Below are 14,387 nucleotides of genomic sequence, written 5' to 3'. Positions count from 1 at the left end.
AGCTCAATTGATCGGTCATCTTCTTTTTCCATGATTTTTCCTTTTTCAAATCGGCTTCTTGAGTATGAATGCTTCTCGTTGCTAAAATCTCGTCGCTGAATAAATAAACCTTTTTCCCTTTTTGTCTCAAGACGCCGATGCAGTCGCAGTCGAGACACTTTAAAAAAGTAAGATTTCAAAGAAAGATTGAAGCTAGCTCTACCCTGACTCTGGTTTTCAAAATCGACTTTTCGATCATCGCGTTTTCAACTTCAATAACGAATGCCGAAAGAAGAGAGCGCGTTTATGAGTTCGAAACGGAACAAAACCTTGAAGCCGCCGTTCTCGCTCTGACATGTTGACACTCCCAAGTAAGCAGGTTCTTCGCGGTTCAAGCTCATTCCTAAATGTTATTTCAGCCGAGTTCAACTTTCCTGATAGCAATGAAAGCGAATTTTATTAAAATTGAATTTTCACTCAAAAAAATTTTAAATTTTTTTTTGCTTTTGAGACTACGCGATTAATTCAAATGACTGTTGCTTTGTGTATGTTACAAATCATCAAGCTCTGATGGATCTTTTTATTTATTCATAGCAGAGGGAAGCAGTTATAATTATTTGATGCAGATATAACGAATCTTCATTAGCGCAGAAGTTAGAGTCCCTCGGCAGCTACAGTCTCTTGGATCCAATTAGAAGTGACGAAAGTCGAAGTGTACTTATTAGGATATCCTTCCCAGGTGCATTCGATTCCTGTAGAAACAACCCCGACGAGAGTTGCTTTTCCATCGGTCGGGCAGATGAGAGGCCCGCCTGAATCCCCGTCGCAAAAGGAAGCGCCACTATCAAGCAGTCCGTCTCCGTTTAGATCTGGTTTGTAGGCGCAGATGTCGTCAGCCGCGAGGGAAATCAGGGAATTCGCAAGGCAATATTCTGCACTAAAGACATTCACACCGACTGAGTGCAGATCCGGGTTTTGGGGACCGCCCATATATTCAAACGATCCCCACCCAGCGACCCAGCAAGCGGCGCCGTGTTCATGAACTTCTTTTGGAAGACAAACGGGCTGAACTTTGCTCTCTGGGTCACTGGCAATGATGTCTTCGTTGAATTTGATGAGGCAGAGATCGTTGTTTTTGTCATCAGCATGGCGGTCGTACTCGGGATCATTGAACCAGGCGCTGGCTTCGAGCTCATATTCGTTGCTGTCAAATTCCGTCGCATTCAGATCTCCGAAGCGCCCGACGATCTTCTGCACGTCAAGGCAACAATGAGCGGCGCTGATGACCCATCTATTGGCAATGACGCTTCCTCCGCAAAGTTTCTCCCCGCCATCGTTCAAGTCAAATGTCAAATGGGTGATCCAAGGCCACTCGTTCTCCTCGACTGGCACTCCACCGATGATTCTTTCTTCAACAGATGCAAGTTCTGGGAAGTTGTCGGCTTCAGAGCAAGTTTGAAGATCAGCAGTCGTCGAGTTGGTCAATGGAGCGAACTCTCTGCAAATATCTTTCCAGGAGTCTTGCCAAGTGATCTGATTGCTCCATTGCGGCTTTTGGAAATAGACCTGGTTCTTCCTGTTGACACAGACGACTTCACCTTGCACTGTTCCATCATCGCAGACAAGGTTGAATTTCGCTCTCTTTGAGTTGATTTTTTCCGTCAAAACGAGAGACCCATCCAGAATCTCCATGAAGCCAGCTTTGTCTTCACACGGATGAGGTGTTCTAGGAACGCAGGAGAGGGACGTTCCCTTTTCAATATTTCTTAAAAAAGATAAACGCTGTTCAAATGGTCGCTGAATCTTACTTTTTGATGATTTTTGGGAACTTGAAGCACTTTGCGTTGAGCTTTGGTTGTTTTCTACCAGGCTTGACAGACCATGTTGGTTCAAACCCACTGTCGCATTTAGGGAAGCACCGGAGATGATGTTTTACTTCATCGATGTTAGGACATTCCCAATTTCCATTCTCAATGGTAAGCTTGAATCAGAATTATAATTTGTTTGATCCAGCCTTTTTGATCCTCGTTCAGATCAATTGAAAATAAATAAAATTGAAACTCTTTCTTGTCTCTCGCCTCTTTTAGCTTATCCGAACAGGTTGCTGCCCGCTGCGCTTGAACTGGCGCTGCTAAATTTTGAAACTTCTCCCCGTACTTGGCGGCAACATTGGTGGCGAGAATAAAATTGGAAAACTTCATTTCTATTTCAACTCAAAATTGAAAGTCAATTTCTTTTGAGCGGATGAAAGTGATCTTGTGGATGAACAACCGCGGATTTTATAGCAGTTGCCTGTGGTTTGATATAAACAGGACGCCGAACTAGATGTGCTATTAGGCGGACAGATGCATCCGCAAAGTGCGGCTCTCAATTAATAAAGTACTTGCAGTTGAAAACAAGTAATCCTTCAAGTTTCTGCAGGTTAAAGGAAGTTGTCGGACTCAGAGGAAATTTGGTGACCGGATGGAATTAGCCCGGGTCTTCCAAAAGTGACGCCAGGCTCCGAAAATCAAGAAGCAGCCTCTATCTGCTGGCAAAAGGACTTTTGCTGATGAGAATTGATTCTAGCTGAAAGTACTTCCTATTTTGAGGTAAAAGTTAGGGGCACTGGGCAAAATGAGAAAACAAACTCAGCCTAGAGGGATAGGCTAGTGAGGTTAACTTAGATTTGAATCAACAAAGTTAGGGTTAGGTTGAGGGTTCGGTCGTTTTTTGAGGAATACTTGGTATTTGGCCCGGGCGTCACTTTTGAGACGAATTCCTGGTCTGAGACCAGGGCTTATTGTATACTTTTAAAGACTAGCAGTGATAGAGTTGGTCAATGGAGTTTTGTTTTTGCCCAATTGCGCGTTTTTCGATGTTCTTACAATTTGTCGAGGAGTTTTTCCATTCTTCTAAGCTCAATTTTCATCGGAAACTAAAATGTCTTACCCGGTAGAATGGCGCAAAGTGGACTCTCAAAACTATCGTTCAAATATTTCAGATATGAAAATGCTAGCTGCTTGTTTGGATCGCCTGCAAATGCGAAGAAAATCAAAAAATTAAAGAGAAGGAACATTTTCATCGAAGGTTTTTCGGTGACCCTTTTTAAATGTCTTTGATTCCGCTAAAATTAAGATACAGTATTAGAAATTAAATAATTTAACATGTCTAATAATGTCAAGAATGATCATTCATTTCATGCATCATTCTGAGATGATCTTCATGGCCTATAGATTCATGATTTCCTCTATGCATCTCATCATGATCACTCTCGTCTTCTTCCATTTTGTGATGAGCATGGTTCATCATTTCCGGAACAGCAGGTCGACTCCAGTGGCCCATCGAAATGTGCATCGCATGCTCTTCCCTGCATGACGGGACATCACCATCCACGGAGGCCGAATCGAAGACAAACCCCAATGGTCAACCCAATGGCTATTCAATAAAAACACTTGCCTGTCTTTGATACAGTAATAAAAAATTCCTTTCTGACCTTGTATTTCTTGATCTAATGTAAGCGTTTTCACGGAGGAAAAAGAAGTGTTTTCATTCAATAAAATTAACCGAAAGCAAATATCGCGACTTAAATAAGCCGACAAGTGCGGTATTCTCACAGATCGTTAGAGATGTATTTCGTATGGATTTTGCTCATTCCTGCTCTTGAAGCTTTGCGACCCACACCCCGCGCTAATTGCCCGTAAGCAACATTTTATACCGTGGTTTTCCATCTTAAGAGCGCCCAACTTAAGAGCGTTTTTGCCAATATTTTCCAAATTTTGTTATCTGAAAAAATCCCAATTTTAGAGCGCTTTTTGGAATTTTTAATTAATAATTAGAATAACGTTTATTTCAACCTGAAAAATCATTGAAAAAATTGTTTTCTACGCTTGTTTCAGGTGAAATCATAGCCTCTGATTCAAAGATCGTAATTTTTTTATCATAAATAGGTAAAAATGACCTCAGATGCATTTTTAGAGTTTTGGAAAAAATTCATATTATGCATTTTCATTCATCATTTTTTCCCACTGTCATCCTAGTTTGATCGTAAATTTTCCAACTTAAGAGCGTTTTGGTCTACCCTTGTCATCTGAAAAACGCTCTTAAGATGGAAAACGACGGTATCAGATTTTATTGAAAAAGGCTTCGTTTAATCGAATCATTAATTTTTTAAGAATCCTAAATTAAATTAAAATAAGGGATGAGGAATTGGCGCTCAAATGTGAAACTTATTGTTATAAAGACTACGTCACTTGCAAGGATTCTTGCGAATCTAGCGGATGCGAGAGAGAATGTTCATCAACTTATACTCGTACGAAAAAGTCATCTATTTATGATCTAATGAGTTCATAGGGTGCTTTCATGCGTGCCCGTGTTTCTCCGATTGTCCACTTGGTTGTGTTGACTGCGCGAACTCCATCTGTACTTGCGTTTCGCCCCAGGAGAATAACAGCCTGTACAAACAGTGCATTGATGAGGTCACGACGGAGTTCACCGGATGCGTGAAGAGCTGCACCGCAAGTCAAACATGCTACGATGGTTGCTACGCGACCTTTGCGGAAAGCAGCGAGAAATGCCCCTGTAATGCGAAGTGCGAGCTCGGCTGCCCATGTGATGATGGATACAAATGCCAGCCGTTTATCACTCTTATTTGCCAGTACAGGACCTCGTACAATCTGAAACACTTTGGATATGTTATCTCTGCTGATGGGCATTACAAGGAAAATCGATTCTACAACAGTCCTCAAGGCATGGCTTTTACTTTTGACCTTCTTTATGATACAGTGGTTTTTCGAAATAAGAGGACTTTTTGGATGAAGAAAAGGGGTTAAGGAAAAGAAGTATAGCCAACTCTAAAAAGCAATCGACTTTGAGTCCCCGAAAACCCGTCTATAAACACGCGAATTCAAAGATCACAAACATTTAAGTAATTGGTTCGCTGTGAGTCTGAATTATTCCTTGTTTAGAGTAATAATAGTGAAAAAGTCCTCTTATTTTGGATTTTTTTCAGATGACAAAATAAGCCAAATTTTTGCAAAAGTCCTCTTATTTCGGGTCCTCTTATTTTGGAAAACCACTGTAAATATTTTCTGATTTATTTTGAGTAAGCTTGATAAGGAAGCACTCCGTTTCTTCAAAACGCTGGTCATGCTCTTCTTAATGGCCAGATGATGATTTATGGCGGAAATCAAGACTTGAAAAAGGTATGTTTATGGCTTTTTTTCATTGAAATAAACGAAATTAAGATCGGGCGAGTCGACGGCTGCAATCTGCGCGACACTGGGAAACGACTGATCAACGACTTCTATTCTAACGATGGTGCTCTTGTAACGGTTCCCGAGGTCCACGAGGAAACGATTTTGTGCGACGGATTTAGTGCAAAGTCCTGCGAAAGCTTCGACGGAACGACTTCCCTGGCCATCAGCGAGATGAAAGAAATGCATCAATCTAGCTGTATGGCGCTTTACAATTTCAAGGCCATCATTATTGCTGGTTACACAAATGGAGTGGAAGTTCTCAGCGTCAGGTAAGATCGATAAGAAAAACTAACAAATAACAATATTTTAAGCGGCTGGCAATCAGAAGCGGAGCATCCAGAAGGAAGACTTTTTGGACTTTCTTGCGCTTCAATCGATGGTGGAGTTCTTACTATTGGCGGCTATAATTACAGCTATACGAAGACAGTTTATTTATTCAAGAATGGAAAATGGACATCTGTTGGCGAACTGAAAAACGTAAGTTTCACAAATTTCCGAGTTGCGTATTTTTAGAATTTCTACAAAGGATCGATGATGATGTTCAATGATTATTTTATTGCTTTTGATGGTGACAGGTATATCAACATGATAAAAGAATTCCTTCTTATAAAATTCAGTAATGACAATCAAGTTGAGCGCGCTGAATGGAATGGCACTCACGTGACCTCATCTCAAACCCTTTTCTCGCACGAATCTTTCTGCATCCGGCCAATAACTTTCGAATCCGATCCAGATCAATGCTCTGAATTCTGCTCCAACGATTTCTGCTACGTCTAACTCTCTTTATCAAATATTAAATTCCTCGACTCCCAAGACTATCAGTCTTTCTTGTCAATTAGACTTCAAATTCCAGCTCACGCTTACAAACGAGTTTTTCCTTAGAACGTGTTCGCAATCAACAGAGCGCTCATCAGAGGGAAGACCCCTTTGAAGCTTACTGACGAGACTTTCGCGTTGAAGTGCTTACTGGCAATGACGCCTTGGGCCTCCTCGAAGCGATTCAAGTTGTATTCTGGCGCGTAGTAGTAGCACTTCTCATCCCTTTGTGTCGGTGAGGTTTTAGGGCTCAAGAACTTATTCGAAAAAAAATAAACTAGAATTTTCTTGACCTTTGCCAGATAACAACCACAGAAAATATCTTCGTGCCTTTCTCTTTGCGGCGGATTTCAATTTGATGAGTTCCTATTGAAGAGCAAAAGTGGAAAACAAAGAAACCCCTTAAAGGAGGAAAGGAAGAATCTGACTCGAAGACAGCAACTTACATTCCTCTACTATTGATTCGATTCGATACAAAAACCGGGGCATCACCATCTTCGGGCATTCTCATCATGTTTCCAATCGCATCGACAAGGTAATGCTCGCCGTTGAGAAAAGTGGAACCCGTCGACTTTCCAGGTTTGTTAATTTTCGATCAGGGTATGTTATTTACAATTAATTATGGAATTTTTGGACATTTTTTGTCCCATGATTTGCTCAAAAATGTCCAAAAATTCCATAAAAAGTGTAAGTACTAACTGTTAATTACTGTATCTTAAGAAAACCGTTCGTAAGAAAATAAAAATGATGAAGCATTTGTTATCACTAGATCGCCAAGACCACTAAAATCAGACAGAATTATTGGAAACTTTTGGTTTTTCGTCTTTCTTTTCTCCCATCGGCCAGGAGTGGTCGCTTCTCGCCCAGATCGCCTCTCGCCCAAGTCGCCTCCTGCCCAGATCGCCTCTTGCCCAACTTGGGCGGGAGGCGATCTTGGGCGAGAGGCGATATGAGATTATTTTCAATGTAAACTAAGAAGGACTAATTCAAGTTGGGCGAGAGGCGATCTAAGGAAGAAGGCTTGGAACACTCTTAAATAACTCCATTTAGACTTCCCTATCATGACTTGCACCCGCTCAGCAAGTACCTATCGTCGTTAAGCCTAAACCATCCTTAAATAAACTCATTTGAAAGAAATATTTTCATGTATCGCATCCCCTGCTACTTTAACCGACGCGCAGTGTCCAAAGTTTGGTACTTATGGAACTTCAGTAGCGTGCTGTGATGTCATAAGTTCGAACTTTTCTCCACAGTTCAAGCTCACCCTATGAACATTTCAAGCTTGCCAAAGATAGACTGCCTAACATTATAGCGGCTAAAGGTACCTGCTGAGCGGGTAAATATCATGACAGGGAATTCTAAATCGGGTCATTTCGAAGTGGTCGTCTCCTTCCGAAGATCGCCTCTCGCCCAAGTCATTGATATTTTACATTTAAAATAATCTCATATCGCCTCTCGCCCAAGATCGCCTCTCGCCCAGGTCGCCTTTTGCCCAACTTGGGCGGGAGGCGATCTTGGGCGAGAGGCGATCTGGGCAAGAGGCGATCTGGGCGAGAGGCGACCACTCATCGGCCAGTGATTGATTCAACATCGCCATTCGTTATTTCTCGGTCAGATTTGTAAATGGTTGATGTTTGTGTTGAATTTTGGACATCGAAAAGAGGAATCAATTTCTGACGAGACTCCAATTTTTCGCATTCGTAAAAGGGACATGGACAGCCTCGGGAGCAGTATTTTTGCGTTGGGCAAACTTCTCCAGCGGCATCCGACGATCTTGTCAATCCGAAGCAAATCGACTCACAGGGCGAAATCGGGCCGTTCCTTTTCGACTCCAAAACAAGCGTTTGAGAACAGAGATGTCGGCAGATTTTTTGGTCGTAAAACTGTTTCTTCTGGCAGCGGAGCAGATTGACTTCGTTGTCTTCTTTGGTGAACTCAGGGACTTTGTGTTCTTTGGCTTTGATTTTGACAATTTTCGGGGGCTGGAGGAATATTTTCGTTTCATAGCACTTCTTCATCAGATGTCCGCATAAATCCATTGATTCGGTTTTGACGCAGCTCTTGTAGCTTCGATGACAAGTCGAAGTCGAATAAGTTAAAACGCCTCGAGAATTCTCTAATGAAATAAAATTTGCTGAAAAAAAAAATTTTTTTTTTCAAAAAATCAAAGGAAAAATTACCGAGGAGCATGATCGATATCCAGAAAAGAGAGCCACTTCCAAGATAAGCAATCTTTTGGCGCATCGTTGAGTTTCCGTGCTTTGCAAAGCTCAGTTGATCGGTCATCTTCTTCTTCCATGATTTTTCCTTTTTCAAATCGGCTTCTTGAGTATGAATACTGCGAGTTGCTAAAATTTCGTCGCTGAATAAATAAACCTTTTTCCCTTTTTTTCTCAAGACACCGATGCAGTCGCAGTCGAAACACTTTAAAAAAGTAAGATTTCAAACAAAGATTGAAGCTGGCTCTACCCTGACTCTGGTTTTCAAAATTGATTTTTCTATCATCGCGTTTTCTACTTCAATAACGAATGTCGAAAGAAGAGAGCGCTTTTATGAGTTCGTAGCGGAACAAACCTAGAACCCGCCGTTTTCACTCTGACATGTTGACGCTCCCAAGTAAGCAGGTTCTGCGCAGTTCAAGTTCATTCCTGAATGTCATTGAAGCCGAGTTCAACTTTCCTGATAGCATTGAAAGCGGATTTTATTTAAATTGAATTTTCACTCAAAAAAATTCTTATTTGTTTTTTCTTTTAAGACTACGCGATTAATTCAAATGACTGTTTCTTTGTGAAGGTAACAAATCATCAAGCTCTGATGGATCTATTTATTTATTCATAGTAGAGAGAAGCAGTTATAATTATTTGATGCAGATATAACGAGTTTCATTGCACCAGATGTTAGAGTCCCTCGACAGCTACAGTCTCTTGGATCCAATTAGAAGTGACGAAGGTCGAAGTGTACTTATTAGGATATCCGTCAAAGGTACATCCGATTCCTCTGGAAACTACGCCGACGAGAGTTGCTTTTCCATCGGTTGGGCAGATGAGAGGTCCGCCTGAATCTCCGTCGCAAAAGGAAGTGCCAGCATCTACCAGTCCGTCTCCGTTGAGATCTGGTTTGTAGGCGCAGATGTCGTCAGCCTCGAGAGAAATATAGGAATTCGCAAGGCAATATTCTGCACTAAAGACATTGACTCCGACTGAGTGCAGATCCGGGTTTTGGGGACCACCAAAATATTTAAAAGATCCCCACCCAGCGACCCAGCAAGCGGCGCCGTGTTGGTGAACTTCTTTTGGAAGACAAGCGGGTTGGACTTTGCTCTCTGGGTCACTGGCAATGATGTCTTCGTTGAATTTGATGAGGCAGACATCGTTGTTTTTGTCATCAGCATGGCGGTCGTACTCGGGATGGTTGAACCAGGCGCTGGCTTCGAGCTCATACTCGTTGCTGTCAAATTCCGTCGCGTTCAGATCTCCGAAGCGACCGACGATCTTCTGCACGTCAAGGCAACAATGAGCGGCGCTGATGACCCATCTATTGGCAATGACGCTCCCTCCGCAAAGTTTCTCCCCGCCATCGTTCAAGTCAAATGTCAAATGGGTGATCCAAGGCCACTCGTTCTCCTCGACTGGCACTCCACCGATGATTCTTCCTTCAACTGATGCAAGTTCTGGGAAGTTGTCGGCTTCAGAGCAAGTTTCCAGATCAGTAGTGGTCGAGTTGGTCAGAGGCGCGAACTCTCTGCAAATATCTCTCCACGAGTCTTGCCACGTGATCTGATTGCTCCATTCCGGTTCCTGGAAATAGACCTGCTCTTTTCTGTTGACACAGACGACTTCGCCTTGCACTGTTCCATCATCGCAGACAAGGTTGAATTTCGCTCTCTTTGAGTTGATTTTTTCCGTCAAAACGAGAGACCCATCCAGAATCTCCATGAAGCCAGCTTTGTCTTCACACGGATGAGGTGTTCGTGGAACGCAGGAGAGGGAAGTTCCCTTTTCAATATTTCTTAAAAAAGATAAACGCTGTTCAAATGGTCGCTGAATCTTACTTTTTGATGATTTTCGGGAACTGAAAGCACTTTGCGTTGAGCTTTGGTTGTTTTCTACCAGGCTTGACGGACCATGTTGGTTCAAACCCACTGTCGCATTTTGGGAAGCACCGGAGATGATGTTTTACTTCATCGATATTAGGACATTCCCAATGTCCATCCTCAATGGTAAGCTTGAATCAGAGTTATAATTTGTTAAAACCTTTTTGATCCTGGTTCAGATCAATTGAATTAAAGAAATTAAAACTCTGTCTTGTCTCTCGCCTCTTTTAGCTTATCCGAACAGGTTGCTGCTCGTTGCGCTTGAACTGGGGCTGCTAAATTTTGAAACTTATCCGTGTATATTGCGGCAACATTAGTGGCGAGAATAATATTGGAAAATTTCATCTCTATTTCAACTCAAAATTGAAAGTCAATTTCTTTCTGAGCGGATGAAAGTGATCTTGTGGATGAACAACCGCGGATTTTATAGCAGTTGCCTGTGGTTTGATATAAATAAGACGCCGAACTAGAACCGCTATTAGGCAGACAGATGCACCCGCAAAGTGCGGCTCTCAATTGATAAAGTACTTGTAGTTGAAAACAACTAATCCTTCAAGTTTCTGCAGGTTGAGGGAAGTTGTCGAAAATCAGTGAACAGCCTCTATCTAATGGCGAAAAGACTTTTGCTGATGAGAATTAGTTCTAGCTGAAAATACTATCTATTTTTGAGGTAAGGGCTAGGGGCACTGGGCAAAATGACAGAAAAAATGAGACGGGAGCTTTTCCAGCCATTAGCTTTTCCAGCCTTGCTGGAAATTCTAATTTGCTGGAAAAGCTAATATACTGGAAAAGCTTCTTTCAGATTGATATTTTTCTAATGAAAATATAAACTGATAAAATAAGTACTTTTTATTAAAAAGTGTATTTACTTAGTGAAATATCATTAAGAATGATTCATTATTAATTAATAATCGTCGATTAATATGAAATTTATCGAAAGATCGTTTTTAACCCTAGCCGGTCAAGGTACTCCAAATATGGAGCAGGTTTTTACTCATTTCCAAGTACCTCACAATATTTAACGTATAATTTCTAAGAAACTCATTCTAGAGCGGTTTTTCTATTGCATCCTCAAAGACATATAATTTGACCTTTATCATTTGTATAGTCTTATTTGCGGGTAAATCTCCGGCGCCAAATATGGGGTATCTTGACCGGTACCCGAGAAAAATCATTTTTGGCCGGGTAGGGTTAAAGGAGGTCGGGATTTTGGTACTCCTTGTTCCGATTTTTGTACTGCGAGTAATGTTCAACCTTTTTGTCACTTTCGACTTTCGGACTTTTCGAACTCTCGCTCTGGGCGGAAAGTGGCTCCGGCGTCGGGCGCTAATCCCTTCAAAGGGATCAGTGGCAAAAAGGGTAGCATTACTCCAGTATCAAACTTGGAAAAGGAGTACCAAGAATCCTGACCTCCTTTGAAAACGATCTCTTGATAATTCTTATATTAATCGACGATTATTAATTAATTATGAATCATAATTTATGATATTTCACAAAGTAAATACATTTTAATAAAAATAGTACTTATTTATCAAACTATATTTTCATTAGAAAAATATCAATCAGAAAGAAGTTTTCCAGCCATTAGCTTTTCCAGCCGTTAGCTTTTCCAGCCTTGCTGGAAATTCTAATTTGCTGGAAAAGCTAACGGCTGGAAAAGCTAATGGCTGGAAAAGCTCCCGTCTCAGAAAAAATCACCCGAGAGGGATAGGCTAGGGAGGTTTACTAAGATTTGAGGGCATTTTTAAAGAATCAATCAACAAAGTAAGGGTTAGGTTGAAGGTTCGGTCTTCTTTTGAGGAATCCTGGGTAGTGGATCCGGACGTCACTTCTTAGGGGGTATCCCAGGTCTGAGACCCGGCGGTTTCTCTTGAGACGAATCCCGGCTCTGAGCCCAGGGCCTATTGTATACTTTTTGAAGATCAGCAGTGATAGAGTTGGTCAATGGAGCGAAAAATGATCGCTCCAGCTCGACGCTTTGAAAAACACACCTTTCTCCTGCTTTGCACATGTAATTTCGCCTTCATCATCGCAGACAAGGTTGAATGTCGCCATTTTCGGGCTGATTTTCGCAGTTTCAGTTTTTTCGGATTTTTTGTTGGATCGCCGACCCTTCGGTAGACTCGTTGTGTTATCAAAAATCAAGACAAGGAAGAAGAAGTGATTTCAGTAAATTCCAGAGGTACAAAATGATACTTTCAATACGTTTGTTTTTGTTCTTGATTCTTTGATTATCAGATTTGATAATGGCTGATGTTTGTGTTGAATTCACTAGAAGATCGAAAAGAGAAATCAATTTTTGACGAGCTTTCAATTATTTGCATTCGTTAAATCGAGATAGCAGCATGCGTGCGATAAACAAGACTTTTGAAGCAGAAGCTCTGATGGATCTTTTCATGTATTCATAACAAAGAGAAGCAGTGAGAGTTATTTTGGTCTAAAATTAACCGCAAGACAGAATTCGCTTAAATAAGTTGAACTTGCTTTGGCAGGTTTTACGCTCGGAAGAATATAACTGAGACAAATTTAATGAAGATATTTAATAAGTTTCAAAGGAACAGAAGTTAAAGTCCCTCGGCAGCGACAGTCTCGTGGATCCAATTGGAAGTAGCGAAGGTCGAAGTGTACTTATTAGGATATCCGTCAAAGGTACATCCGGTTCCTCTAGAAACGACCCCGACGAGAGTTGCTTTTCCATCGGTTGGGCAGATGAGAGGTCCGCCTGAATCCCCATCGCAAAAGGAAGCGCCAGCATCGACGAGTCCGTCACCGTTGAGATCTGGTTTGTAGGCGCAGATGTCGTCAGCCGCGAGGGAAATAAGGGAATTCGCAAGGCAATATTCTGCGCTAAAGACATTCACTCCGACTGAGTGCAGATCCGGGTTTTGGGGACCACCCATAAATTCAAAGGATCCCCACCCAGCGACCCAGCAAGCGGCGCCGTGTTGATGAACTTCTTTTGGAAGACAAACAGGCTGAACTTTGCTGTCTGGGTCACTGGCAATGATGTCTCCGTTGAATTTGATGAGGCAGACATCGTTGTTTTTGTCATCAGCATGGCGGTCGTACTCGGGATGGTTGAACCAGGCGCTGGCTTCGAGCTCATACTCGTTGCTATCAAATTCCGTCGCGTTCAGATCTCCAAAGCGCCCGACGATGTTGAGCACGTCCAGGCAACAGTGGGCGGCGCTGATGACCCATCTATTGGCGATGACGCTTCCTCCGCAAAGTCGCTCCTCGCCATCGTTCAAGTCAAATGTCAAATGGGCGATCCAAGGCCACTCGTTCTCCTCGACTTGCACTCCGCCGATGATTTTGTCCGTAGTTCCTGCAAGTTGGGGGAAGTTGTCAGACTCAGAGCAAGTTTGAAGATCGGTAGTCGTCGAGTTGGTCAAGGGCGCGAACTCCATGCAAACATCTCTCCACGAGTCTTGCCAGTAGGTGATCTGATCGCTCCAGCTCGGCTTTTTGAAAAACACACCTTTCTTTTGCTTTGCACAAGTGATTTCGTCTTTCACTGTTCCATCATCGCAGACAATGTTGAATGTCGCCCTCTTCGGGCTGATTGTGTCGGTCAAAACGAGGGTTCCGTTGAAAATCTCGATTGTTGCAGCTTTTTCTTGACACGGATGAGGCGGCTTTACGTCGAGAGCACAAGAAAGCGATGTTTCTTCTGGGAGATTTCTGAAAGAAAGTTAGGATGGCAAGGCTTTATTATATTTTTTCATACTTTTTATCGATTTTCGGCGACTTGTAGCATGTAGCAAGAATCGTTGGCTGAATTTTTCTTGGTTTAGTTTGCCAAGTTTTCTTAAATCCATCGTTGCATCGTGGAAAGCATTGCTTATTCGATTTGATCTCGTCGAGATCGGGACAGTTCCAATATCCATTTTCGATTGGTAGCTTTCTTCAGAGTTATTGAATTTTCCAACATTCAAAATTTTTCGAAATAAGTTTTAACTCTCCCTGGTCTCTGGTCTCTTCTAACTTGTCCGCGCAAAGTTGGGCCCGCTGCGCTTGAACTTGCCACACGAAATTCTGAAATCTCTTTTCGTAGTTGGCGGCGACGTTGCTGGCGAGAAAAAACAGCGAGAGCTTCATTATTCCCTATTTTATAGAAAAATAATTTCTAATAGAGCGGATTAATAAATGAATGAAATTAAAGACGAAACCCGTTGATTATATACTGGCGCAGAATATAAGCACCTGTGTTATGAAAAACATGAAGAGGAACCTTTTTTCTTTCTTAGACGTTTCGTTTT

At 42.0% G+C, this 14,387-nt stretch overlaps 5 protein-coding genes across 5 annotated transcripts; 2 read left to right on the top strand and 3 right to left on the bottom strand.

The window, feature by feature from the left end:
- Positions 1–611: 611 nt before the first annotated feature.
- Positions 612–2,180, bottom strand: LOC145711806 (trypsin-3-like). The gene is made up of 3 exons (XM_081789495.1): positions 2,058–2,180; positions 1,788–1,960; positions 612–1,744 (listed from the first exon to the last, which is right to left on the bottom strand). The coding sequence occupies exons 1-3, from the start codon at positions 2,178–2,180 to the stop codon at positions 634–636; spliced, it is 1,407 nt and encodes a 468-aa protein (XP_081645621.1). The 3' UTR covers positions 612–633.
- Positions 2,181–3,530: 1,350 nt separating this feature from the next.
- Positions 3,531–4,930, top strand: LOC145711804 (uncharacterized). Its single transcript, XM_081789494.1, has 4 exons — positions 3,531–3,658; positions 4,158–4,270; positions 4,312–4,707; positions 4,926–4,930. Exons 1-4 carry the CDS (start codon positions 3,588–3,590, stop codon positions 4,928–4,930), a joined length of 585 nt encoding a protein of 194 aa, XP_081645620.1. The 5' UTR covers positions 3,531–3,587.
- A 149-nt stretch (positions 4,931–5,079) lies between these two features.
- Positions 5,080–6,021, top strand: LOC145710419 (uncharacterized). Its single transcript, XM_081788174.1, has 5 exons — positions 5,080–5,162; positions 5,205–5,485; positions 5,528–5,693; positions 5,730–5,791; positions 5,834–6,021. The coding sequence occupies exons 1-5, from the start codon at positions 5,127–5,129 to the stop codon at positions 5,991–5,993; spliced, it is 705 nt and encodes a 234-aa protein (XP_081644300.1). The 5' UTR covers positions 5,080–5,126; the 3' UTR covers positions 5,994–6,021.
- A 2,804-nt stretch (positions 6,022–8,825) lies between these two features.
- Positions 8,826–12,180, bottom strand: LOC145711803 (trypsin II-P29-like). The gene is made up of 4 exons (XM_081789493.1): positions 12,117–12,180; positions 11,824–11,837; positions 10,084–10,256; positions 8,826–10,040 (listed from the first exon to the last, which is right to left on the bottom strand). The coding sequence occupies exons 1-4, from the start codon at positions 12,178–12,180 to the stop codon at positions 8,930–8,932; spliced, it is 1,362 nt and encodes a 453-aa protein (XP_081645619.1). The 3' UTR covers positions 8,826–8,929.
- Positions 12,181–12,522: 342 nt separating this feature from the next.
- LOC145711802 (uncharacterized) lies at positions 12,523–14,226 on the bottom strand. Its single transcript, XM_081789492.1, has 3 exons — positions 14,087–14,226; positions 13,856–14,032; positions 12,523–13,809 (listed from the first exon to the last, which is right to left on the bottom strand). Exons 1-3 carry the CDS (start codon positions 14,224–14,226, stop codon positions 12,690–12,692), a joined length of 1,437 nt encoding a protein of 478 aa, XP_081645618.1. The 3' UTR covers positions 12,523–12,689.
- Between the last annotated feature and the right edge of the window lie 161 nt (positions 14,227–14,387).

Source organism: Oikopleura dioica, chromosome 1 (assembly GCF_907165135.1).
Source record: "Oikopleura dioica chromosome 1, OKI2018_I68_1.0, whole genome shotgun sequence".
Taxonomy (NCBI): Eukaryota; Metazoa; Chordata; class Appendicularia; order Copelata; family Oikopleuridae; genus Oikopleura; species Oikopleura dioica.
This window is presented reverse-complemented; position numbering and strand designations above follow the sequence as displayed.